General features: G+C 37.4%; 1 protein-coding gene across 1 annotated transcript in view; it reads right to left on the bottom strand.

The window, feature by feature from the left end:
• LOC106960524 (disintegrin and metalloproteinase domain-containing protein 33-like) overlaps window positions 1-27,693 on the bottom strand; it is a 145,026-nt gene that overhangs the window by 94,575 nt on the left and 22,758 nt on the right. Inside the window, exon 2 of the mRNA XM_015053664.1 lies at window positions 22,358-22,437. Within this exon, the coding sequence (XP_014909150.1) occupies window positions 22,358-22,437 (80 nt within the window). The remainder of the gene's footprint in view (window positions 1-22,357; window positions 22,438-27,693) is intronic.

Here is a 27,693-nt window from a genome sequence, read left to right as displayed (position 1 = left end):
GGGGGGGAGGGGGGGGGCGGGGGGGGCGGTTGCTTTCTGGTTTTGTGTCTTCGTGTGGTTGTCAAAAGCACCAGGTTAGAATGGGGCTAACTTCTAACCTGACCTTTAACCCCACAAAAAGTAAAATGTTGTAGTTTTATTTGTTAGAATAAATTAAACAAACATTAAATTTAATGTAATATAAGTTTTTTTTTCTTCACTTATTTTAAAATAACACATTTTCAAGATATACAGCCTTAAGGTTATCACATGATAACCCGCTACTGAGCGGGTTATCTCATATGGTGTATGATCCTATTTTATGTTAAACACTGAGGGCTACTCACAGAGAACATTTCCTACAATGTAGCTATTTCAGTTTTACTTTGCTGCCATATATTCTGAGATATAATCAGGTGACTAATTCAATTTGGAAGAAACAGTAACGACACATCTTTCATACAAAGGGAAATCGCTACAAGGGTTTCGAACATTGAACCAAATGTATATATAAAAAATTAACTGTACAAAATGCCTTCTCTAAGAAACTCCTACATTTATAAATCCCATCTTCTCCACTAAATATCATGTGAACACAGAAGAGTCGAGCCCCATCCAGCTTTCTGCCACTGTCTCCCCTTTGACAAAGCACCATCCCAAAATTAAACTGCTTTTTTTGTTTCTCTCAGACTTCCAGCCAAATGTGCTGCTTCCATCTTTCTCCTCACCTCATTTCACTGCTATGATTGATTCTCTGCTGTATCCTATCCACAGACCTTCCCTGTAAACCATTTATCCATTAATGCACTTCCATATGCACATCCTCATTCATACAGAAAATGTATTAAAAAAGGCAGAAACTCTCTGCACACACACACACACGCACACACACACACGCACGAGTACACACACACACACGGACAGATGAAATGAAACTGAAATGAAAGTACTGTTACTGTATCAATCTCTATCTAATCCATTCTGAGGAAAGCGAGGCCACTTGTAATTACCCCCAACTCAGTTTGCTCTAACAATCTCCATTATTCTTCCTTACATTTTCGTTTTTGTTTTCTCCCTTCTTGAATTCTCCATATAAAACCAAAAGCTATTCATTTCCTGTCGTAAAAAAGTCACTACAGAACTGTGGACTCCAAGAATATCTAGTTGGAAGATGTTATCACTACAGGGCTCCTAACTAAGCAGTACCAGTATATGAATTTTACAAAATGCTGTCAACCAGAAATGTTAAAGAACCTCAATGCTTTACACATTTGGTTGGGGCAAGCTGCTTAGATCAGTTTCCAGTAGGTGTTGAGAGATTTAGGGATTAGAAACTGAGTGCAGTTTTAAACATGGTTTAAACCCTATGGGTGGCATAGGTGTAGCACAAATATAAAACTTAAATCCGCCAATCAGTTTGCTTCAAACAACCACAATTTCTCATTCCTAATGGGAAATTACAACTTCCTATTAGGACTGTTTCATTAAACCAGGGTAGCAAATTAAACTGGGATTTATTTTTGGTTTATTTAAGTCTCAATTTGATTTCTAAAAAGAAGTGACATATAAGTTACCATGGCGACTTATCCTGTGCAGCTAACATGCTCCAGACCAAAATGACCCATATGGACAGTTACAGTTTGGTTGTGTTTCTGAGGACCGCTGTTCTAGTTTGACAGTAACCTTTAATAGAGAGTGTTGTGGGGATTAGAGAAAATCAAGTCAAATCAAGTCAAGCCATATTAGTTGTAGCATACTTTACAACTTTACTGATTAATTTCAACTTAACTTAAAATAACTTTTACTTCCGACTTTATTTTTGGCATAATTAAACAAATACAGTTTAAATCACACATTTAAAACAAGGATTTATTTACATGATGCATACCTGTTGTATCTATAATTAATTTATTTTCTGTCTTTTCATTGTCATTAAGATGCCTTCACCAGTTAAACAGTTAAACAAGAAATTCTCCCTTCAAAACAAAAGCATCACAACTCAACATGAAGTTAACCATAAGTAAAATTATTTAAAGATGATATACATCTTGTATCTTCTAAGTTATTAGTAAGTCATTGTACATTGTAGTCAACACTATATCCACATACTTCCCAGATGATCTTATATTTAATTTTGACTTGTTGTCATGTTTGTTCTGTATTAATATAGATAAGATGTGGAACAGAAAAGAGTAACATGAATAGAACCACTGTCAGGTTCAAAATGTTTTAATACTGACTTCTACAGTTAATTTATTAGGTTAAAGTTGTTTATTTGAGAAATTAACACATATGATTATAACATTTTTTTTTATTTAAGAATGGTTTGGAAATGTATGTTTTAGGCGAACTATGCATTTAATAGAAAATTTTTCTTTCTTTGATATGATGTGCTTCTCTTCCTCATAATCCTCAATAAAAGATGTTGTTTGTTTTGTGTGAGGTATGGAGTATGCAATTTATCTAGTGTAGCATCAGTGACTTTGATCAATCTCATGGTCTGTTGGAGAAATCTGTGGATGTGCATTCACCTGATTTACTTAAACCTGGCTCAACACAGTCACATTTCCTGAGTGTGACTGAAACAGATAAAGCCAGGATGAACTGATGGCGCTATGTCAAGCCTGGCTTTATCTCATCCTGGATTTCCTAAACTTACTTTTGTGAAACAGTCCTCAGGAGGTTCATTTGCTTAGACAGATGTATAGATTTATTTATGCTGAACAGAAATATAAATGCTCCATGTCAAATGTTGTTGCGTTGCCATATGGAGTTAATAACTGTAAATGAGCATTTGCTGACATTTTATTATACAAAAGTAATATTTTTCTTGATTTGTGTATAATTTTTAATCCAACTTGTTGTCGGAGAGCATTACGCAGTGAGTTGTGATTTTACTCAGTGAATGGGTGGGACATGACCAGTAGGTGATCAGACAAAATGAGCAACAATTGGACAATCCTTGCACTGGGGACAATAAAAGGCCACCCTAAAATGTCAAATTATGTCACAAGTCATAATGCCTCAAATGTTGCAAGTTATGCAGGAGCAAGCCAGTGGCATGTTGGATGCAGGGATGTCCACCAGAGCAGTAGCTGCATGGCTTAATGTCCATTAAACAAGCCGTGTAAGAGTTTGTTTCCAACAGACTGGCACTACTGCAAATCGACCTCATCCTTGTCGGCCACATGTGACCACGCCAGCACAAGATCGCTACAACTGGCTCATCCATCTGCAGGATTGGCTAAGACCAGCGACACACACAGCTGAGACTATTGGTCTGCACAACAGACGCATCACACTTCAGACTGTCCGTAATCTATGAGAAGCCAACTTGGACAAAATCAAATTCCTCAATCTGACCCCTATCATGTTCAAAGGTCTGTTAATCTGCTATAAATGGCCAGACCACAATGTTATCAATGCAGATATGAAGATCAGTAATTACTGAAAATATACTTTGAGTTTCTCTATATATTGCGTAACCCAAATGTTCATAAAACTCTTATATTTGACCTGAGGCGTTTATATTTTTGTTCAGTGTATTAAACAGATTCAGGTTCCTCAGAGACATAGAAAACACATGATACACAACAAAAAAATACATTTAAATAGCATATTGAAATGTAAAGTTATTAAAACACAAGTTGATGTTGATTAAGAATCATGTCCAAGCATGAATGTGGATATATTGGTGCATTATTTGTGACAGAAACATAATTCTCATTTTTCCAATTACACACGCAAAATACAGTATTTACTAAAACTTTTACTAAAGTTCTTTTTTTAGTAAAAACTTTGAACAGAATTTTACTGTGATGATGTGATACTATCCACTTGTATCCACTTGAATTTTCAAGTGGATACAAGGCCAAAACTAATAAAAATATATTTGTTTTACATGTGGATTAGAGTGAGGAGCTAAAGATGACAATAACAAAAAGGAAATGAGAAAAATGCAAATACAGAAGGAAAGTAGGACCCAAGCACCACAGGATCACGACAAATAGATTGTGTTCATGTTGGCATTTGGTTAAAATTCAAACTGGAAATGTTTGCTTGAAATATTACTCACAAATCTCAATAGACATCTCCTGGAGTATTGTCCAAAATGTCTGTATTCCAAAGCGAGCCTGATCAATGACACCCTGACAGCATCCTTCCTCCATGTTTCACAAAGCTCAACCTGCTGTCATCAAAATAAGGCTTCCTAAGGATTAATCCAACCTCTGTTTTTTGCCTTAGAAATACATTTGTTGATGTCTCTCTTCCCTACCTGTCCCCACTAGAAGAATTATATTTAAACTATAAACCCTTTCATTCTTGAAGCTTTTTTTTAGTTCTTCACTGGATGGAGAGGTGCATGTGCAGCCAAAAATAAATAATAGTATTAAATAGCTTGTCTTAAGATATCAAAGTTATGCTTTTTACTTTTGACAAGTTATAAATAGAAAAGCACCTTCTTTGTTTTTCTCTATTCTCTGGGGACGTATTGTTGGATATTTTCAGATAAGAAGTGAGTAAGTTCCAAAGGCTGATTTCAATATTTATATTTTAAAAGGGCCAGGTTCCACCTGACAGGTCCAGATTTATTCATTAGTTCATGCCATGTACTAAAATTTGATGATGGTGCTATTAGTCATTGAGCAACAGCCAAGTACACTCTGGGAAGAGTCATAACACCTACTTGAAAGTAGTCACCATTTGCACTGTTTTCTTTTTTATCTCTGTTTATTGTCTCTTCCAGTTAGCTGCTTTCCTCCCCCACAAATCATCATTCTGTATGCCTCTTCCTTAAAGACAGTGCCTCCCCTTTGACATCTCAACATTTGAGATGTTGACATCTCTGCTCAGCTTAGTGTCTAACTGTTTCACAGTTATGGTAGAATGAATCCACACACAGCAAATTCAGAAGTGTCATATTTCCAGTGCAAGTGTTGTATGTTAAAAATACAGTGTTACTTCAACTACATGATTTCTAAATTAACTCCAACAGTCTAACTCAACACTCAGTCTAGTGTTGATTTAGAAACATCAGACTGAGTGATTTAGAAATCAACATCAGACAGTTCCTCCCACAATTGTAACATATTTGTGACATCACATCATCAGAGAAAGAGCAACAGACAAGATAGAGAAGGGCTGCAGCAGGAACCTGGCATAGACATACAGAGGTCCCACATGTGAGGCAGAACATGCCTTCAGGGATCCAAATGTTTTCTATAACATCTGATGAGAACTGTAATAGAGAGCACTTTCCTGTTAAAAACTGTGTATAATACCCCAGTAGGTAGTATAGTAGGGTGCCTCATTGTTGACTCGTGGTTGCTTAAAACCTTACCAGACTGACTGATTTTAGTGACATAGTGGGTGTAAAATATTGAATAAAATGTTGTGCCACATGACTGGCTTTATTTTCACTCTTATATTTAACTTTATGACACACAAAACTACAAATGAATCGTCCTTATTGTCTCCAGGTGCATTCTGGGTAAAGCTTGTCACCAACATTATCATCAGTCACTTGGCAACAAATGGCAAACTAGCTAGAGCATTTCTACGGACTACGTTAACATGTTTTGAATTTGTGTTGTTTCATCATTAATGACCAGTACCCTGATGTTTCTGTTCTTCTCTTGGTTTGTTGTACTTCATGTCAGATGGACTTCAAAATGACATAGTCGCTCTCTGTGGTGATGAAACTTGTTAGCTCCTCTGTTAAGGGCATGTTCATGTTGTAAAGTTAAATTATCACGAGCTTTATTATTTGGGCCCGGTCATTAGCCCCGCCCCCCGGCCCACGCCGTCTTGTTCCGCTACTGCGTCACATGTTTGCCTGAGGAGCGGAGGCAGCAGTATGGCGTCTTGTCTGGAGCTTATATAACAAGGTAAGTTCCATGTTAAAATGATCATGTTTTTGACTATTTTTTATGGATGCATTAATTTTCCGTTTACGCAAGAGTATCGATTCATATACATAGTTCGCTTAACGTACGTTTATTTGTTTGGATATCACGGTATATACGACTGTTTATCATCGTAACCAAACATTAAAACTGTCAGGAAAATCTGGAGGCCATTTGAGTTAACATTTAGCTGCGGAGGTCGTTTTCTTTAAGTTTTTGGCTGTAGACTGCAAAATGGGGGACTGGTTGTGCTGGACCATTGGCTTGATCTATGCCACAGGTGTCAAACTCCAGTCCTGGAGGACCACTGTCCTGCAACATTTAGATGTGCCGCTGCTGCACCACACCTGAATACAATAATTAGGTGATTAGCAGGACTCTGGAGCTACACAATGAGGAGGCAATTAAGCCATTTGACTCTGGTGTTTTGTACCTGTGGCACATCTAAAACTGCCAAAATGTTTTTTCTTTGTTAGTGTGTCATGTTGGTGACTGAAGCCTGTTACGATGACTTCAACACATTTCTTCAGACAGGTTGGCACGGCTTTTAATGCTGTCCAAAAATTTTTCTATAAGCTGACTAATTTCTTTAGTAATTATTTCTGACATTTTATGCTTTATCTTGTAAACCAGGTGGGCAGAGTAATTTGAATGAATATGATGGTGACACACAGGGGTGAGTCTGATTAGTTTTGTTCACACTTCTTTTAAAAATATTTATTTATTATCCTAATATTTCCGCTATATTTCTTGTTTTTCCTTCCAGGCTGGAAGTCTTCTTCCTTCATGTTGGCAAAAACAAGATCAGCACCAAAGACACTTCACCATCAGTGATCACAAGACCACCCATGGCTGTTTCCAATGAACTTTCAAAGCACACTTCACCTTCAGTGCAAAGTACCATGAATGTATGATCTTTGTTGTATATTGCCGTCAGTGCTGTTTAATGTTTTGAAATAAAAGTAGTGTATATTCTGCAACTGGTGCTGGTGTTTTTGTAGGTTCACTTGATGGCCATTCTTGGCCAAGATGGCCAATAGTTTCTGGGGAAAAAAGGTTTTAATTACTCTAGCTGCTTTTATTTGGTAGTAAATTGACAAAAAAAGTGAGTAATGAGAGAAGGGGAAGACTGGGAAGCAAACCCACAACAGCCGCATTGAAAACTAGAGCCTCCATATGTGGGTTGTGCTTAACCCCTGTGCCACCACAGCACACCCTGCCAGTAGTATTTCAAAACTCAGATTTCTATGTTAATACATACTTTACACCGTTCTGTGTTACATTAACACATTCATAGTGTTAACTTTTGACAATATACACTAGTTGTTGGGTAGATTAACACTGAAGTGTATTTGATTTCAACTACTGTGAGTGTTGATTCAACTCTATTACAAATAGCACTTTCAAAAGTGTAACTTCTACACCATCCAGAGTGGATCAATACAGACACTTTCAAAGTGTTTAATTTAACTCTGTAGGAGTTGATGGAACACTTCCAAATTTGCTATGCATCCTATGTCAATTATTGGTTTAATCCAGGTTCTTTAAATCTAAGATCAAGTCTAGACAAAAGAGAAAAACTCAGGACAACTCAGCTCTTCAAATTTCTTTCATCCATCCATCATCTTCTGTATCTGAGATGCAGTCATGAGAGTAACATCAAACAAAAGCAAGACAAGATATTCCCTGGAAAAACTGATATGTAAAGTTCCCCCTGCAGGCTTTAGATCTTTATCTTTTTTTGGATGTATGTATGGATGGATTAAACTAAAGGTGCATTACATTTATAGTTGGAAATGGGAAATTGGAAAAATCAACTGGAACATTCCCACAAGTCAGACTTCCCACTGTGAAAGGAGCAACTCTGACTATCCCAGTTAAGACTTATATGGCCAGCTTGACATTTTAATATGACCGCTCCTCGCATCAACAGCAGTGAGCTGTGGTGGAAATATGTTCATTTTAGAAGACACACTTGAGTGAGTGCATGCAATGTTTAAATTACTTTTAGCGACTACAGTTCTAAATAGATGTTTGCTTATGAAAAGTAAAGCTTAAAACAAAGTTGGTCAAAAGGTATTGTGAACAATGTCTACGTGGGTCTCGCCATGTTTAAATCCCGACTTCTCTGATTATGATACCTGGAACCTTGTTACTTCAGGTGTGATGTCAAACCCAACTCAGAGTTATGATTTCCAAGGTAACTGGAACACAGCATTAGACAGACCTTCCTGAGTCAGGATTGTCGTCTTTAGCTAGTTTAGCTCAAAGACATGATCAGTTTTGTCAGATCAAACTTGCTAACAACTTTCTAGAGTTTTGACTGAACCAGTTATTCCAAAGCAGGGAAAATTACTACAACAGCAACAATCACCAGGGTCAAAAGAGGTGCAAGTGAAAGTCAAAGTTAGAGGTACTCGCATAGTGAAATAAGACAAGTCATTAAAATGTAAAATGGATAATTTGCCCAAAAATGAACAAATCTGGTTAGATAAACCTGCCAGGCAAACCAATCAGAGCTACATGAAGCACCACAGAGACAACACACTGGTGAGAAGCTTACCAGTAACAGGAGAAGGAGCTGTGCGCTAATTTAACACACGAGTGTACACGCAGATACACAAACACACACACACACACACATACACACACCTAGATGATGCTTCTATTACATGGGAGTGTTCTTGGTCATAGTTGAAAATATTTACTTACTCAGCTGAACTAATGACTGAATATTCTCTTTTGCTGAAGTTCCCTCAATGGTCTGAGGCCTAAATATCAATGACCTTGAATAATTTCAATATTTCTAACAGATATTAGGGGTGAGCATCTGATCTTTAAGTAATTGTTTTAAACTGTAGAATATTGTTCACACAGCTGCAGGCAAGTCTGATTAATGACGGAGATGAACAGATTTTACAAATATTCCTTCTAGGATAATGCATGAGTGTAGCCTACGAGTTACAGGTGCTTCAACTGTCAATATGATTAAGGGAGGCATTTGTGGATTGGACCAGTTGTGGTATTAGTGCATGTCCAGATGGTGGTTTAACGGAGACGACTTAAAAATGTTATTGCTCAACAATGGCGGTATGAGGAAGGAAGCAGATGCAGCCTGGGGATGAGCCACCCCAACGCTGCTTAGTATCTCGTTTTCAGTCAGGCAGGAAAACAGAATTCCACCACAGCTGTGTCTCCATCAGTTAACAACCGAAAGGACAGGGGGTCATTTCCATCTCACTTCAACACACGCAGTATGCCTGCCCCATATAAAGTACCAACATGAGATTAGAAAAATGTGTGTATTTGGGTGCCAAATTTCCAGTTTATCCATCATCTCTCATCAGACTGAGAAAAGAGGAATAATCTGCATAATCTAATCATCTAATTTGCATCTTTCATTCCTAGAGCCAAATGTTATCCTGAAATGATTTCTGACGCGCTGTCAGTCAAAGAGCAGACACTTCTGTGATGTCTTCTCCCTTTGATCTTCTGTTTGATTTTGCTTGCTGATGACATGCTTGACTTTGCCAGTTTTTGCTTCAGTTGAAATTTTTGTTTGAAATACTGAAGTCTATATCTCCGTGTGATGTCACCTTGTCAGAGGTATTCTCTGCCTCCCGCATCATTTCCTGCCATTACTGATTAAACATAGTTTTTCCTACAACAAAAGGTCAAAACACTGAGGTAACTATTGTCTGTGCAGAAGCCATTTATTCACCTTTACCAAGTGTTTTGAAGGGTGAATTACTAACATAAATACTAAGAACTCAGCAAAATCCACACAGCAATTTGGAAATGTTCCATCAACTCCTAGAGAGTTAAATTCAACACTTTGAAAGTGTCTATATTGGTCCACTCCGGATGGTGTAGAAGTTACACTTTTGAAAGTGTTATTTGTGATAGAGTTGAATCAACACAGTAGTTGAAATCAAATATACTTCAGTGTTAATCTACCCAACAACTAGTGTATATTGTCAAAAGTTAACACTATGAACGTGTTAATGTTGTTACATTAACATGTAACAACATTAACTATGAACATGTTAATGTTGTTACATTAACATGTTCATAGTGTTAACTTTTGACAATATAAAGTATATATTAACATAGAAATCTGAGTTTTGAAATACTACTGGCAGGGTGTGCTTTGTTGGTGCAGGGATTAAGCACAGCCCACATATGGAGGCTCTGGTTTTCAATGTGGCTGTCGTGGGTTCGCTTCTCAGTCTTCCCCTTCTCTCATTACTCACTTTTTTTGTCAATTTACTACCAAATAAAAGCCACTAGAGCAATTAAAACCTTTTTAATTGCTCTAGTGTAGCCTAGAGCAATTAAAAAGCTCTAGGCTACACTAGAGCCTAGAGCATCTAAGACATTAGATGCTACAAAAACACCAGCACAATTTGCAGAATATAATTTACTTTTATTTCAAAACATCAAACAGCACTGACAGCAGCTATGTATATGAATCGATACTCTTGTGTAAACGGAAAAATAATGCCTCCATAAAAAATAGTCAAAAACATGATCATTTTAACATGGAACTTACCTTGTTATAAGCTCCAGACAAGACGTCATACTGCTGCCTCCACTCCTCAAGCAAAAATGTGACGCAGTAGCGGAACAAGCGGGCGTTGGCCGGGGGGCGGGGCTAATGACCGGGCTCAATAATAAAGCTCATGATAATTTAACTTTACAACATGCCCGCAACAGCGGAGCTAACAAGTTTCATCACCACAGACAGCGACTATGTCATTTTGAAGTCCATCTGACATGAAGTACAACAAACCAAGAGAAGAACAGAAACATCAGGCTACTGGTCACTAATGATGAAACAACACAAATTCAAAACATGTTAACGTAATCCGTAGAAATGCTCTAGCTAGTTTGCCATTTGTTGCCAAGTGACTGATGAGGACGTTGGTGACAAGCTTTACCCAGAATGCACCTGGAGACAATAAGGACGATTCATTTGTAGTTTTGTGTGTCATAAAGTTAAATATAAGAGTGAAAATAAAGTCAGTCATGTGGCACAATATTTTACTCAATATTTTACACCCACTATGTCACTAAAATCAGTCAGTCTGGTAAGGTTTTAAGCAACAATGAGTCAACAATGAGGCACCCTACTATATTATCTACTGGGGTATTGTACACAGTTTATAACAGGAGAGGGCTCTCTATTACAGTTCTCATCAGATGTTATAGAAAACATTTGGATCCCCCGCTGCAACCCTACTCTATCCTGTCTGTTGCTCCTTCTGATGTCTGATGTTGATTTCTAAATCAACACCAGACTGAGTGTTGAGTTAGACTGTTGGAGTTAATTTAGAAATCAACACTGGACTGGATTGCTTTTTGTTTAACTCTTTGGAACTCATGTTGTTGAATTAACACTGTATTTTTAACATACAACACTTGCACTGGAAACCTGACACGTCCAAATTTGCTGTGCATGTCTACATTCTCTGTATGTTGTCACCAATGGGGCAGCATGGTTGGCCCTGCATGGTTGGGGTCTTTCTTCATGGAGCTTGTTTGTTCTCCCTGTGCTTGCATGAGTTCCCTCTGAGTGCTCTGACATCCTGCCACTGTCCAAAGGCATGACTGTTAATTTAGTTGGTTTCTTTAAATTGTCCTTAGGTGTGAGTGTGTGTGTTGTCCAGTGATTAACCCCCCACCATCTAATAACCACAGTGGTCCATTGAGGAAACTCGGCAGCTGATTTTATTTTGGGCTGAAAATCAGGGACATCTCCACTATCGCCTAGTGAGAACACCACCACAGTTATCAACTTCTCCGTTGTTTTATGATATTAGTCTCTCTGATGTGTGCAGAAAGAGAGAACACTGTATTGACGATGAGTGGAAATGTCTGTGGCTCTTCTTCAATTAAAAGAAGATATGTGAATAAAGTAGTCGTGTACACATCTCAGCCAGCGCCGACATCTTGGTATTATGATGTGTAACACCCACTGTTGACAAGGTAGGAATGGTTCCTCTAACTAGTGGAAATGGGCAATAAAGCACCGAAGATCGAAGGCAACTGAACCAAACCAGCTCAAGAATGAGAGCTCTTTCAGTGGAAAAGGCCCATCAGTAACCTTCAGAGAGATCGGAAAACTACTGCTCCAACCAGTTTTCAAGCACAACTTTTTATGTTCCATTAGTTTCTTGGTTGTTTGGAAGCAAAAATAAGGATGTTGTGCAACAACACTTTGTCTTTTGCCTTTTTTGTTGCCTAAGCAAACCTGGAAGAACAAATATCTTTGTTTCATCTGGACAGACTAGATTTCCATAATTTGGCACTGAGGCATGCACTGAATGTGAAAGATTCTGTTTCTTCTGTAGAAATGTGTATTAGATAGATGAGCAGCATACAGCATGGGGAAGATTAGACTAGTACCCAATTAGAAGCTTTTTGCTGACTTTGCTTTAAACAAACAAAATATACATTTAGAGGAGCAAAACATTCCCACATGTACATAATGGAAGCAAACCTAGCAACAACGTTTTGAATACAGCAAAGCTGCAGCCTTACAGCATCCCTCAGGGACAAGGGATGGGAGGCATTCACAACAACAAAACACATCATTTCGGTTCATATCTATGTCTTCAGGTTCAACACAGAGGAACATTTTCCCAGAATGTCTCTCAGCTGCTCAGGAATATAGACTGAGTCAGTGAAATACCATGAGTATTACAAATAATAGTCATCTATATAATTTAATAACAAGTGATAAGATTTTGAAACAAATCAAGTACATTTGCTTACTCTGTTTGAGTTTTGAACATTATCTGAACAGTGGTGATAGCCCTGCCAGGAGAAAACTGATTTCGATGTTTAGGATCCCGTACAGCAGAGATCATCAAAGCACATCCATCTGAGATGAAAATATCTCATCTGACTAAACATGTCTTCAATTTGTAAGCAGGGATACTGAAGGCATGCATGAATGTGGTAAGCCTTATGCATGCACAATGGATGCTCATACTACTGGATAAAATATTTGAATTATAAATGGATCATCAACAATCAACAGCAGGTGCAGTTCCAGAAGACACAACAAATAAAACTGTTGAGATTGCTTCCCTGTTCCTATAAAAGCACACAGTCTTTACATGTGTGATCAAACTGTCCTTAATACTCATGATCACCACAAGAAAAAAAAATCCAAGCAGGAGGAATCTAAAATATATTTTAAGTCTTTTTCAATCCTGCTAATGATGGGAAAAACATTTATTATGGCTGCTAATTATTATACACTTTGGTTGTTTTGGTGGTATTTGGTTTAGGTTTAGTACCTGAATGTTTCTGGCACAAAATGAAACTGTTTTCCACAGGATGTTTCATGCAAACCTTGTGCCAATTTGTCATACATCTGAAACACTTTGATGTGTATCACATTTTTGTAACTCTCATTGAAAGTTACAAATAATTTACAATTAAATCAGATTATATTTGAGATTTAAGAGCTTGAGCTGGCATCAGCAATGCAGGGCAGCAATTCCCCTTAGACGGTCCCCCTTAGGGACCGTCTAAGGGGGAATGCAGAAGCTTGTGAGAATAAAGGCTGAAAAGGCTTCTTCCATCTGCGTGTGTCTCCCCATTCTTGCTGGGGTGAATGTCATTGGCAACTCAAGGGGGCTGCTGAGGTGAGAAATAATCTAATCACCAGGCAGACAGAAAGAAAAGATGTGAAACTTTAAGAAGACAGAAAGATAAAAAGAAAAACCAGACGAGAAGAAAGAGGCCAACGCAAGTCTTTGAACTTTCCTGACAAACAGAAGGACAGAGGCACCAACAGAAAGCTCCAACAGCAAGCTGTAGAACATGAAGCCTCCCACGCTGACATGTGTCAGCTGTGTCTGCACAGAGAACATAAGGTCACAGTTATAAAACTGTTGCTGCTGTTGGTTAACAGATGGTCACCAAATCACACCTGTTTGCTGACTGGACATGCAAGTCAATAAAAGCATATCTGTCAAATGTGTATCCTTGAAGAAAAGGTACATTTATTGCTTGCATACATTGTTTTGCTTATAAATTACATGTCTTCAGGGTGTCCTGGTGGCGCAGGGGTTATGCACAACCCATACATGGAGGCCTTAGTCCTTGATGCGGCTGTCGCAGGTTCAATTCCCAGCCTTGCAATCTTTGCTACATGTTTTCCCCTTCTCTCACTACTCCCTTTCCCACCAATTCACTATCAAATAAAGGCCACTAGAGTCAATAAAGCCTTAAAAGATGATATGTCTTATGGAAATGCTTAAAAAACTAGGGAAACATGTTGGTGATATACATTTTTTTTGCTTAGTGCAACACTACAGCAACAGATTCTTCAAAATCAGCACTAAATATCCATAAAGATGTGTTTGAGGCAGTGTGGGAGTGTGACAGAACCTGGAAGACAATCAGGTACCATATATATAGACCAGACCTATAACCGAGCTGGGCTGGACAACAAGCTAGGGCTGTGGGATTAGAGCTGAGGGAGATGAAACAAAAATTGAAACAGATGTTGTTGGAATACCAAAGAAGTCCTGGTGTCTGAAGGGGCTGTGATTTTTCACACACACTAACCCAGCTAATCAAAATCTGAGGATGTCGCTCATGAATGGCAGAAAATGTGTAGAACATTCAACCTACAATAAAAATAAACACGTCATGTAGCACGAATGCAAATGAGAGAAAACGTTTCCTCTCAGGCTTTCCTTTTTTTCCCCTCCTACAGCTTTTTTACTGGCTTCAGAATGAGAAGCCTGAATGGTTATATTGTGCATTAAGGCGATAGTGATGCTGTTTTTCCTGAAGATGCACTAATTATTTGGCTAAATCCTGGAAACGAACAATTTTCACTTTGCCCTGGTTGGTCAGTGATGAAGAAGGTCACACAATTATAGATCTGAATTATTTAATGGCCACAGAGCTCTTCATTATCGCAGAAGCAAATTACCACACATATCTTTAGTCTCACACCATTGAAATGCATTCCTCCTTAACCTGGACAATTCCATGTGTTGCTTTTTCTTCATCTCCCTAGAACTAGTCATCAACAAAAGCTTGTAAGTTTTGAGCAGAGGTAAACCTGGAATTGTCTGTGCATCTAGCAATGAAGTCAGGAATGTTTTATATATTTTGAAAAGGCCTGGGTAATAAACCGATCTTTTTGCCCATGTCAGTATTCTTAAAGAAATGAAAAGAATGGGCCTTTTGTCTTTTTTGGCCGCGTACAGTTAGGTTATGCTAATGTCGCTTTAAGATGCTATGCTAAGTGTACAGTATGTAGTCATGTGACTCCACCCCATCCCGTTGGTAACAAAGAGGTTGAGAAAATGGAGGCAGCTAAACACTTGTCAGCTGAGTGCTGTGTAAAACAGCAGCAACACTGCCGAGCTAAACACACAGCAGGACAAAAGCTAATGAGGAAATCTACAGCCTGTGAGCGTTTTCAGCATCTGGCTTAAATTCAGCATCTAGATAAAGAAAATGTATCTAGATAGGTTTTAATCTTACTTTTACCTGTTCGTTTATATTTGTTTTGCAGCAAAAACATTAGCTTTGAACAGTCCTTTAAGTCCTTGGAACACTAAGATGAAAAATGTTGAGGACCTGTAACCTTTTTAAACCATCATGTACGTTGACTCTAGAAAGCAATCAATCAACTTTTCCAGAAAACTTTATAAAAATAGATGGTCAGAGTTTTATATAATAAAGACAATTCCAACAAAGACTATTGACATTATGTCACATATGAATCAGAGCTCAGAAAAAGAACCACAACAGTGTCTTCTCTCAGCATTTAGACTGAAGCCCAGCTGGCAGTCCACTGAGTCAGTGAAATGAGGCTGCTCCTCATTTCAAGGCAGGGATGAGACTTCCATAAATCTGTCTCTTAAATACAGGAACATTTTCAGACATGAAGAAAGCACGAGCAGTAAGCCTTCAGAAAAAACATACTTTTGTTGAATGGTTTGAAGATTCGACAGCATAAAATTACAACATCAACAAATCAAGCAGAAAAACTTGTTGCTGTGATATCTCACACCATGAAGGTCCTAGAGAGACTCCAAGGTAAAGAATCAAGCACATATGCTGTAGATTGCTTATATCCTGGAGTTGGAGTTGAAGATGCCATCATACACCTGCTTCACCTGCTTGTTTGACATACAGAATGTCAAAGCCTCACCTTGTCATTGTTATCATTTTCTGATTCTCAATAAATATTGAGCTTCTGTTATTGTCTGTCCCGACCTTGACTGAATGTTATTCTTCTGCTGACAATGTGATAGATTCTAAATGCCTCTGCTACTAAATACACTGAACAAAACTATAAATGCCCCATGTCAAATATAAGAGTTTTATGAACAAATGTTCGTAAAATGTTCAAATGTTCATATATTGCGTAACTCAAATGGGTTACGCAATATATAGAGAAACTCAAAATGTGGCGTTTTATTTTCCCCGGTCAAGGATTGTCCAGGTGTTGCTCATTTTGTCTGATCACCCACTGGACATGTCCAGTGGGTGATTATGCCCACTGATTTTTAAGTGGGCATAATTACAAAGAGCATGTGAACTGAGCAAATGCACTGAGTAAAAAGACAACTCACTTAGTAATGCTCTCTGACAGCAGGTTGGATTAAAAATTATACACAAATCAAGATAAATATTACTTTTGTATAATAAAATGTCAGCAAATGCCCATTTACAGTTGTTAACTCCACATGGCAACAATATTTGACATGGGGCATTTATATTTTTGTTCAGTATACATCTAATACTTGGTGGTTGACAATGTTGCTTGTGTTACCAGCTTTATTTATTCATTTATAAATTAATTATTTAAGCAAATGTATTATTAGAATAATGTAACTTTTTGCTAAATGGTCATAAAAATGTTAAAACAGTTGTTTCCTGAAATATCATATCATTTTGATACTCTATCTCCATCCCCTACTTCATAACACTGGCACCATCAATAACCCTGATGAGTTCATTACTTCAATATTTTTAAGTTTCTGTCTGAATCATTTAAACTTTTGAGGCTGTTCTAACTAATAACAGAGTAGAGCTTTTCTTTCATTTACAGTAAGTGAACTTCTTGGAAACTGAATTCCTTTGTGAGGGTTTGAAGAAGCCAGGATATTAACACTTTTAAGGAATTGGCAGCATGAGCTTTGTCATTTTCCTTGTTTTATTTGTAGAACATGGAGTATAACTCAGCCATTACACAAACTGATTTTTAAGTGGGCATAATTACAAAGAGCATGTGAACTGAGCAAATGTTTTAACAAATTAGTTTCTTTAAAGGTTTTAAAAATCAACAACACTTTGGACCTAGGCTGGAGGGAGTTTTCTGAGGGTAATTATGAAAATGAATAAAAAACACTTTAAAATTGCTTCAAATAGACAGTTAGCTGATGAGTTAAATTACTGCATATTCCCTATTGCAGTGGTGAAGTGTCAGTGTGTTCAAGGTGTTCACTGTGGGAAGGGATCTGCAGTCTTCCTGATTCAATTCCAATATGAGCCATAAAGCTGCTATGCGATTATAAATCTATTATTGATGTAATAATTATGAGACACTTTGGTGGAACTATGTCGATGGTCTCTTGCTTTACGATCAGCTCTTTTAATTCTATCTCTAGGTAGAACCACATAACATGGTTTTAACATAATGTTTGTATAGTGACCCTATTTGTTCACTATAAACTGTTTTTTCAAATTCCAATTAAGTCATTAATTAACATTCAGATTATTGAGTTTAACCAACTGATCCATGTCTTACATAGATGAATCAAAAATGATTATTTACTCTCCCACCCCAGTGGACCAAGTGATCCCAAGAACATAAATAAAAAAGAATAAAATAGTTTCAGTCTAACATTATAAGAAATCACTTATTTAAAATGAACTAAAATGAGACAAAAGCTTTTCAGTTGCATAAAAATGTAAAAGTTATTTTTACATGGTATCTGACTGTTATTTTGTCTATCCGTCCATTTTGAATGTAGAGAATATAGAGAAAACAATTAACCTGACAGTCATGTTTTTTGACTGTGAGAGGAAGCCAGAGTACCCTGAGAGAACCCACACATGCACAGGGAGAACATGCAAACTCTATGCAGAAAGACCACAGGCCAGGAATCAAACCCAGAACCTTCTAGCTTCAAGGCAAGGCAAGGCAACTGTGATTTTGTATCAGGGAAAACATATACTCTAATTGTATGTGGTCACTAAGAAGAGTTTACCTCTTTGAGATTATTCTATTTGCTTAAAAATACTAATACGGGTCGATAAATCAGTCCAGAGTTCGTTACTTTGGGTAGATCGGCCGATACTTACATGAGAAACCAATCTTATCTTCCTTCTCAAAGGTCTGAAAATCAGCTACCATCTCATTTTTGTGTGTGCTTCACAATAGTCATCTCACTGTTGCCAACTTTGCCACTATATTTAGTGGAGCTAGGTTTCCAGACAAAGACCATTTAGCAACAAAGACCACTCCACACCATGTTGAGTCAGTGGATGTCTGATGTGTTCTAGCTGGTCCAATGTCGATTATTAAGAGACAGAACTGTCAGAGCTGAAGCTGATGAGAGATGTTTGAAAAAACAGAAACTTTACATTATTATTATTAACTGTGAAATGACATGTGTTCCTGAAAAAGGTTTGTGTGGTGTATGTTAAATTTGTAAACCTTTCACTGTTTAGCTACTGGAACTGGGTTTATATACCTGATAGGTACAATTTAGCTCTGAAGGTTTTGGTGAGGAAGAAAATGTTTAGACCTAGGTTAATACATAGAATTGGAAAGTCAGTTAAAACTGAACAGTGTTCTTGTGTGACATTTGTTTTATTTAGAGAAAGTATGGGTGATCTGTTTGGGATCAGTGTGGCGCCTTTAGAGGAGCCCAAACTAAGAGAGGCACAGCTCATCACAAAGAGGAACATGTTTTTAACACCATTTTCCCTATTGTTTTCAAGACCACTGGTCCAGTACATTAGAATGCATTCTAACATCAATCCCACGTGATTCACCAACAATGACTGAGTTGTTTCCATATTTATGTTCCTCAGTAAGTATCAAAATGCACAAGAGGTAGTCAGATGCCTTCAGTGATCACCGTCTATTACACGGCCTCTCCTGCCTGTCAGCAAATGATCAACAAGTGGATGAACTAACAATGACCTCATGTGCTGCTGTGGTTGAGGTTCAGCTTCATCCCATAGCGCCTCACATTCCTCTGACCCCCACATGTCAGACCAACGGTTATGAGAAGCAAATTAAAACAGCAAAAAATGGCTGTAAAATTATGTCTGAAATTCTTTAGATGAAGGTAATATTTTTAGTGTTTTTAGTCTCTAACAGAGTTAGAATAAACAGAATAAAGTCACTTTCCTGTAATTGTGTTACTTTGAAACATTTTCTAAAAGGCATTTGGTCCAAACATTTTAGTTATGTTTTCCTAAGATATTAAAGTGGTCAGACAAACACTAAAACCATACTGCCTTATGTCAGAGTTGTCATTTCTGTGGCAGCAGAACAAACGGCAAAAATCTCAGAGCTTTTTTTTCTCCTCATTGAACACAGAACCTGGATAAGAATAACAACAGCTCTGACAGTGTCATTCTCCAAACTCTGGCCTTCTTCTCTGTTTTCCTCTCACTTCCTCCAACACATCCCAAACGTTCTGCTCCTTGCCAAGGAAGCTGTCAAGCCAAGCAGGAGCATCTGTCCAGCACGGCACTGAGCCATAATTCCATTCATGTTTGGATAAATTCACACGACTCTTTGTGTACAAGACCCAGAGTGACAAACATGACAAATCGTCTGTCCTTCCGTCCCGGACATGAGATCCATAAGCAGCTGTTTTTGCTTATGGATCTGTAAACAAATTTCATGAAATCCATTTATGTAGCTGGGCATACAGAGAAAAAGTGAGTGTGAGTATGCGTTACTGCTAACACTAGGGGGCGATAATACAGGAAGTTACAGGGAAGAATAAGACATCCACGCTGCAGGGAGTAGACTGGTTGGAGTTAGAAGCCAAAGGTTCATCATAATGTTCAGGTTGAATATTGCTGGTTAAATGTAAAACATACCGTCTACTGTAAGTCCAGATAAACATTTTAATAGTTTACTAAGTTTCTCTATGTTCTTAATCCACAATAGCCATATCGGATTGCCCTAAGGAACAATTTGATTTTCTTAGAATGTGGAAAATCTGACATACATAAATACAATGTGTCAATAAAAAAATTGTAGATTTGTTCCATATCGTATCTCATAAACATGATTAATTAAGCGATTTGAGTCTATTTATGCCTGCAATTTTGCTTCTGCTTTTAAATATAGCATTAGAAATGTTTCTTTTCAGCACAAATGTACCTTTATAAATTAAAAAATAAATATCAAGAGTAAGTACTTTTTTTTTTTTCAAATCTGTTAGTAAGCAATTTGAATTTCTAGGTTTTGACCTTGAAGTGTCCAAAACCTTACATACTAGTGTCACTGGTTGCTAGGCCACCCACAGCTGTCAGTGATGCTTTATTCTCTTTAGTGGAACATTTATAAGCACTAAGTTCAAATGAGGGGGTATCTGAACTGCAATTGGTTCCAACCAGTATCCACACTGCATAATGCATCCTATGTGATGCTCAAAATCATTTTCAGAATGTAGGAAGTCCCACCAGACCTAATTTAAAAATGTTATATTTTATCCTTCCCAGCATTCACTCTGACTATATGCACATCTCAGCTGTGCATACAGTCAGAAGCACATAGATCTCTAAAACCAAGTCACATGTTATTATGAAGCATGACATGAAGGACTTCATAGAAATGTCTTTTCGTGACACGTTTCAATTAGACTATGGAAGAATCAGCCTTATTCCCAATGGTAAAGATGTCTGGAAATACTTTTATGATGATTTTTATCAAAATTATAGAAGTAAAGCAAAAGGCTGAAACAACATGGTTTAACTTCAACCCATTTTAACCTCTCACGCCCAAACATTTACATGTTAGTCAGCATGTCAGACACACCAGTGTCCAGGACTCAACTTCACTGAGCAAATAATGTTAATATAATTAATAATGTTAATATATTTAATATAATTAATTAACATAATTACTTAATGTTAATAAAATTCAAAACAATCTCAGAAAGAAACAGAAATGCCCCCATTGTAAGTCAATTAAGAATATATCTATTCTATTCTAGTTATTAAATAAAAGTCATCTGTAACTTACATGGAAATGTTAGTTATTGTTATTTCAACTGAAGGGCCAATAAGAGCATTCTCCTTTCTTTTGGATTTCTACTCATAACGAAACTGAAACCTTTTCATCACTTTCAATTCAATTTCATCATATTTAACATCCTGAACACGCAGAGTTTATTTATAAATACATAAACAGAAAAACTCAATTTTATTTATCTTGAAGAGGCTGTTTTTGCATATTTTTTGTATTTTGATGTGCAAATCTGTCACTCATTTTGTGGTAATTGATTAACTGGAATGTTTAATATAACAAATAAAGAAAAAAATATAAAATAGTGTTTTTGGATGGAAATAGTTGTTTAAATACATCAACTAATTGAAAAATTATTTGATAATGTAGCCCTGAATATCAATTAATCAAAAAGATTTTTGAAATAAGAAACTTGTTCCAACAATTAAGTTTGGACTGGGAAAAAGATAGAAGAAAAAAGACTCAGAAGAATGTCTGCCAGCATTTCAATCAGTGTTTATAGAGGAAAGTAGTTTGGTAACATAAAAACGTGACACTAAGTGAATGCAGCTGCTCCATTGTGCACACTTTGTAAACTCCTTCCCACTTTATTTAAAAGCCACACTAGCTCATCTTTACACCTGCATCTATAATGTTGTGTGTGTGAATGTGTGTGCGTGTATGCGTGTGTGTGTTCACCCACAGCTGCATAGGGACCAGAGAAAAGGCTTTGGAGTAGAAGGCAATTAAAATGCAGAAAACAAAAAAACCTCCATATCTCCAATCACACAGAAGTCATGCATCCCCTCAGGACACCAGAACAGAAGGACAGGAAAAAAGACGTCCTTCATTTGTCTAACACCGCAGTGTGAGAAAGACTGGGCTGGAAAACAAGCAAGTTCTTATGAAGTTCTTGAGCTGTGAGTAAATATTCAAGTTGCAAAATCCAAAAAAGACAAATATGGATGCATGTTTGGAGTGAAAATGTGCTATGGATGCCTCAACATTGTTTCTTTGCTCCCACCCCTGCTGAGGCAGCAGAAAAAATGCAAAAACATCCATCTGCAAGATAGAATCTGCACCCCAGAGTCTACAGACGGCAGACAAATTTGGACTCTTCCAGCAGTAAGACTTCTCTAACCAATTATGAGGAATTAAAATATTGACATGAATCATACTGATATGTTCTGGTAGCAAAGGTTATTGAGAAATCAGCAGAGATTTTGACCTGTGTCTTGTTCTGTGCCGCCCTCCTGCTTCGACCTTGAGAAACCCACTGTGCTGTCACCGTCCTTCCCGCGGGCAGCCCTGGGGAACACAAAGCAGCATAGAGATTAATGTGATGTTGGACTGCTTACATAGGCTGGGTAAACTTGCAGCAGTGAGGTGTCACAGTGTCATTGAACAAGAGGAAGGAAAAAAGACTGTTAACTTTGTCTTTTTCTGCGCAGGAGGGCTTTCAAACACAGACTAAACGGCAGCTGGTGGGAGAAGAAGGGCTTCAGAGAAGAGTAATATCTGAAAAATCCTCAGGTAAAATCAGTGAATTTACAGAAGGAAAACATAATCCTTTTTTAAATAATGGCCAACTTTATCATTGTGTTTATCAATGATTTAATAAACACAATCAGTCTGAGTCTGAGCAACAGGTGTCTTTTCACCTCCACTTAAGTTTTTACCTTTCTTACAACAAAAACTCAAAGATGCGGCTCTGTGTCCTTCCCCCTCCCTCATGTGTTTGTTGGGGGTAGTGTGTGCGTGCGTGTGGGTGTGTGTGTGTGTGTGTGTGTGTGTGTGTGTGTGTGTGTGTGTGTGTGTGCGTGTGTGTCCGTGTGTGTATGTGTGGTAGTAGGTGGAGGGAGGGAGAAGGGCAAGCAACCAGAACCAAAGGCAGCAACCCAAACCCACCATCTAATGGTGGTTATGCCAGTAAACAGAGCTGGATAACAGGAGGGAAAGTCCACTGAACATTTCTTTTGAGAGAAAATGTCACAGATAATTGTTACCACAGAGACCCAACATTTAAAATCTACAGTCGGAGAATCTGTGGCGGAATTATCCTGACAAGGTGAGAGGAAAATAAGTACAACTGAACATGTATTGCTGTTGCTATGCCAACATGTTTTCAATCTAGAAAGTTTCCCTATTTTTTATTTTGCTGCATTTTGGTTCAGGCTGAAGGGTGAGCACATATAAAGGATTCAAAGAGCATATTTCCACTAAAATGCGGTGACAGTGCAAGGTCACGCAGAAAGAAGTTGAGCTCTTCAATCTAGAAACTAAATAACAGAAACTAAGTTCTGTATTATATGAAAGTATTTAGCTTTTCCCCCTACACAGTTACAGGATTTGAAAGATCCTGTTTTTTTTGTAATACATCTTTAATGTAGCTGCTTTTGGTTGGATGAATCACAGAATGAAAGCAAATAGAACTACAAGTCTCCATACAATGTCTCACTATTATATAACTTTATAATAAAGGCCAGTCTTCACAGGATTTTTTTGTTTGTTTAGCTTCATTTCTACAATATTGTCAAAGGATGTAAAGACATTTGATCCCATAAGGAATCCAGATATTAAAAAGGTGCGCTGTGTTTCTTGTCAAAGTGAACTCTCTCTAGCAAAGCATCATCTAGTCTCTGTCAGCCTGTGACTCCAATCCAGGAGTGTTTTTTTTTTTAAATCTACTGGGGCTTTTATTTTGTAATGAATAAAAAGTGGGTTTTTGGTTTCCCTGTTGAATGAAAACAAAAATGTAATAAAAAAGTTTCACCTAAAGTTGTCTGAAAACTCAAACATTAAGGGTTATTTTCTGTAAGGAAAAGAGATGAAGGCTGCACAGTGGCGCAGTTGGTAGAGCTGTTGCCTTGCAGCAAGAAGGTTCTGGGTTCAATTCCCGGCCCCGGTCTTTCTGCATGGAGTTTGCATGTTCTCCCTGTGCATAGTGGGTGTTCTCCGGTTTCCTCCCACAGTCCAAAAACATGACTGTCAAGTTAATTGGTCTCTCCAAATTGTGAGTTAGTGTGTGAGATAGGCACCAGCAGCCCTCCTGACCCCACTAAGAGACAAAGGTGTAAAGAAAAGACATGAACATTTTGTTCAGCAACAGATTGCCTGTTAGAAAATTTTAAGTATAGCACTTCCATTTGGCAGTAATGCAAAGGATTTTTTTTTTTTTTTAAAGAATCTGGAATCCATTTGATGATGTCTACAGAACTTAGACTAGTGATACTTGAACAGGATTATTCCACTCTGAAACATCACCTGAAAGTTCAAAAAACAAAATATGGTGTTTATTTTTCTAAGGAATATTGTTGGAATCTCATGTCATTCTCAGGAAAACAACATTGTTTATTGTCTTGTCTTAAAGCATGCTGGCTGGTTCAGTTTGTTAACATTTTAGTACATTTCCATCAAACGGGACAGCTTGTAAATGAATAAATAATAAAAAGTGTATTGAAAGCTTGGAGTTGTTTTGATATATACACGATAAAGCATATGAGGTGTAACCTGTTAGGGTTCTAAACAGTTTCTTGTCAACTTCAGTCTGAGCCTTAAAAAAATCAAACACAAAATTTTAAACCAGCACTATTTGTTAATGGTAAAATGTAAAGCATATATGTTTTTTTAGTTAATAAAAATAATAATAATAATAATAATAATAATAATAATAATAATAATAATAATAACTGCTGATTCCTTTACTATTTGCAGTACAGAGAACTTAGCATAATTAGGGTAGGGCTCATCATTTTGACTTCTAACCATCTTGGATCTTTATAGTTCTAGTTGTTTTACATCAAATATTTCAGATGTTAAATAACCATGAATCAATGTGTACCTGCCAAGAGACATAGCAGTGAGGGGGCAATCAAAAAGTTACAAAGAATAAAACAGATTACATCATCCTATTGTAGATAAGTTTAGATAAGTCAGAAAATCTGTCAGTTTTTGAAAAATGCACTAAGGTGACTTAAGGCTCCCACATATGAACGTATTGTGCATATTCTATGCAGCATGCACACTCTCCACACACGTTTGAGGTTTTACAGTCAAGCATAAAGATTTCCTATATTTCTCGTAATAAATTCCTTCATTTCCCAGAATTAAAAATGAATACTAGCAAGTTCGATGAGCTAGTTGGGTGTCTAATCTCTTCATGATAGCAGCCACCACACACCTGTCAGTGTCACGTTCTTGCAAATAGTTGCGCCAACTCTCAAATCTATCAGCTTGTTATTGAATATGAAATTTCATATTCAACAGTTATTGGATATGAAATTCTTCCACCTGAACACTGCTTCCCACCGGGAAGTTTATTATGTGACACCGAGTATGCATGCAGTCGTACAAATGGATCTTTGTGCTGACCTGTCCAGTGGATATCTGGATAGATGCCACTGGACCGCAGAGTGAAGTACATCCAAGTATGTTGTGGTCGTTGAGTGAAGCCCTGCAATAGCACAGCTTACACATGACCTTATCAGTTGTTGTTTTTTTAGCTATTCCTGTTCATCTGGTTCATAGGGAATATTCCTTCTAACAATGCTTATGCTCTTACCTCTGTCTTTTGAAATTACGTGTTATAAAGACAGATGAACATAATATAATGTCATGCTATGAAATATTTTTAATATTTAGCACCAGCTTACTAGCTTTATTATCAAACATTACTATTCAGATAATTTGTATAAGACAATAAAGGGGCAAACTCAGTGTCATCTTGGGATTGGTTTTTATCAAAATATCAATTATTTTGACAATCTCCATTTGGGTCCAGAATCTCAGTACAAAGGGCTGCACAGTGGCGCAGTTGGTAGAGCTGTTGCCGCGCAGCAAGAAGGTTCTGGGTTCAATTCCCAGCCCCGGTCTTTCTGCATGGAGTTTGCATGTTCTCCCTGTGCATGCGTGGGTTTTCTCCGGGTACTCCGGTTTCCTCCCACAGTCCAAAAAACATGACTGTTAGGTTAATTGGTCCGTCTAAATTGCCCCTAGGTGTGTGTGTGTGCACATGGTTGTGTGTCTGTGTTGCCCTGTGACAGACTGGCGACCTGTCCAGGGTGACCCCGCCTCTCACCCAGAACGTTAGCTGGAGATAGGCACCAGCACCCCTCCCGACCCCACTGAGGGACAAGGGTGTTCAGAAAATGGATGGATCTCAGTACAAAATAGTTACAATTTATAGATGAAAAAATCATGTTTTTAATCAATTTCAATAGAAAGTACACATCTTTTCAAACACCTTGAAAAAGTTCAAAGGGTACAGATATTTTTTGAAATGCAATGCAGCATATATGTTTAATGTTCTGTACTATATCATTCCATTACTATCTAGTTGTCATAAATTTCTCTTGAGGAAGCTCCTCGCCTCTAGTTTTTTTTATAAAATCACTGCTGATGGTCCATTCAGCTAAATCTTCATAAAAGCTAATTAAAAGCTGAAGATAAATGACTCACTTATTGGGAGACCTTTTTTCTGGAAGTGCTCTTTTACGTCCATCCCACAGGACTGATCTGAGTCGATGCAACAGTGAGTGGGGATCTCTACAGGACAACTACATTAGCACAGATGAATCACGAACTTTCTTTAAATTGACAAAACACTTCTCTACATGTTGAATTTAAAAGAGAGGGATTCATAAGCATCAAGGTAGGGCTCAGTATACTTTCAATCACAGATAACCTCAGGACATCACCATTAAACTGCAGTAGTAAAAAACAGAACATGTAAAAAAAAGGCCTGTTCATAGCTTTTATTTCAGCTTCAGAGAACATTCAAAGGTTCATTTCTTTTCATGTCTGCCAGATCAGTTCAGTAAGCCACAACAAAGAAGGTGTAAGGACAAACTAACAACTTATTTTAGTGAAGACAATGAGGAAAATCAGTTCTTTAAATATGTATATTAAAAAATCTGCTACTAAAGAGATAAATATATTAAAGCGATGCTAAATTAACTTGACAGTGGTAGATACATTTCAGTCCTGACTTTGGTTACCATGAACACATTTAAGTGACTTATTAATTGTGGTTTAATAAATGATAATTAATGTATTGCAACTTTCAATTGTAAAGCTGGGGCCACAGTGTTTGTCTAAAGAACTTTCCATTAGATCCAATAAAATATTAACAAAATTTAATGTAACTGCAGAGAAGCCTTTTAACATCCATTTCACTTATTTACAATGCATTATAATGTTTGCTTAAGATGAGAAACCTCACCAGAGGTCTCTTTTAAGGCAGGACAGAGTAGGAGACATGAAAGACATCATATACAGCATGATATCTTTTTTTTTAACAGTAAGATTACAATCAAATTTCCCTACAGAAATCATCCATACATCCATTTTCTTACACCCTTGTCCCTGGTGGGGTGGGGAGGGGTGCTGGTGCCTATCTCCAGCAAGACATTTCGGGTGAGAGGCAGCCACATGAATCAGTATAAGAATTTCAGGATCATAATCAGAATTTATCGGCCAAGGTTATATGCAAAAACAACACTTTGTCCTGGATTTTAAGCACTCACAGCAGTAATTATATGCAGTAATTATATATATATATATATA

Source organism: Poecilia latipinna, unplaced genomic scaffold (assembly GCF_001443285.1).
Source record: "Poecilia latipinna isolate Pla-1442-1.1 unplaced genomic scaffold, P_latipinna-1.0 Scaffold1191, whole genome shotgun sequence".
In the NCBI taxonomy this organism is placed as follows: domain Eukaryota; kingdom Metazoa; phylum Chordata; class Actinopteri; order Cyprinodontiformes; family Poeciliidae; genus Poecilia; species Poecilia latipinna.
Note: the sequence above shows the minus strand (reverse complement) of the source record. Positions and strands in the feature narration are given on the sequence as shown.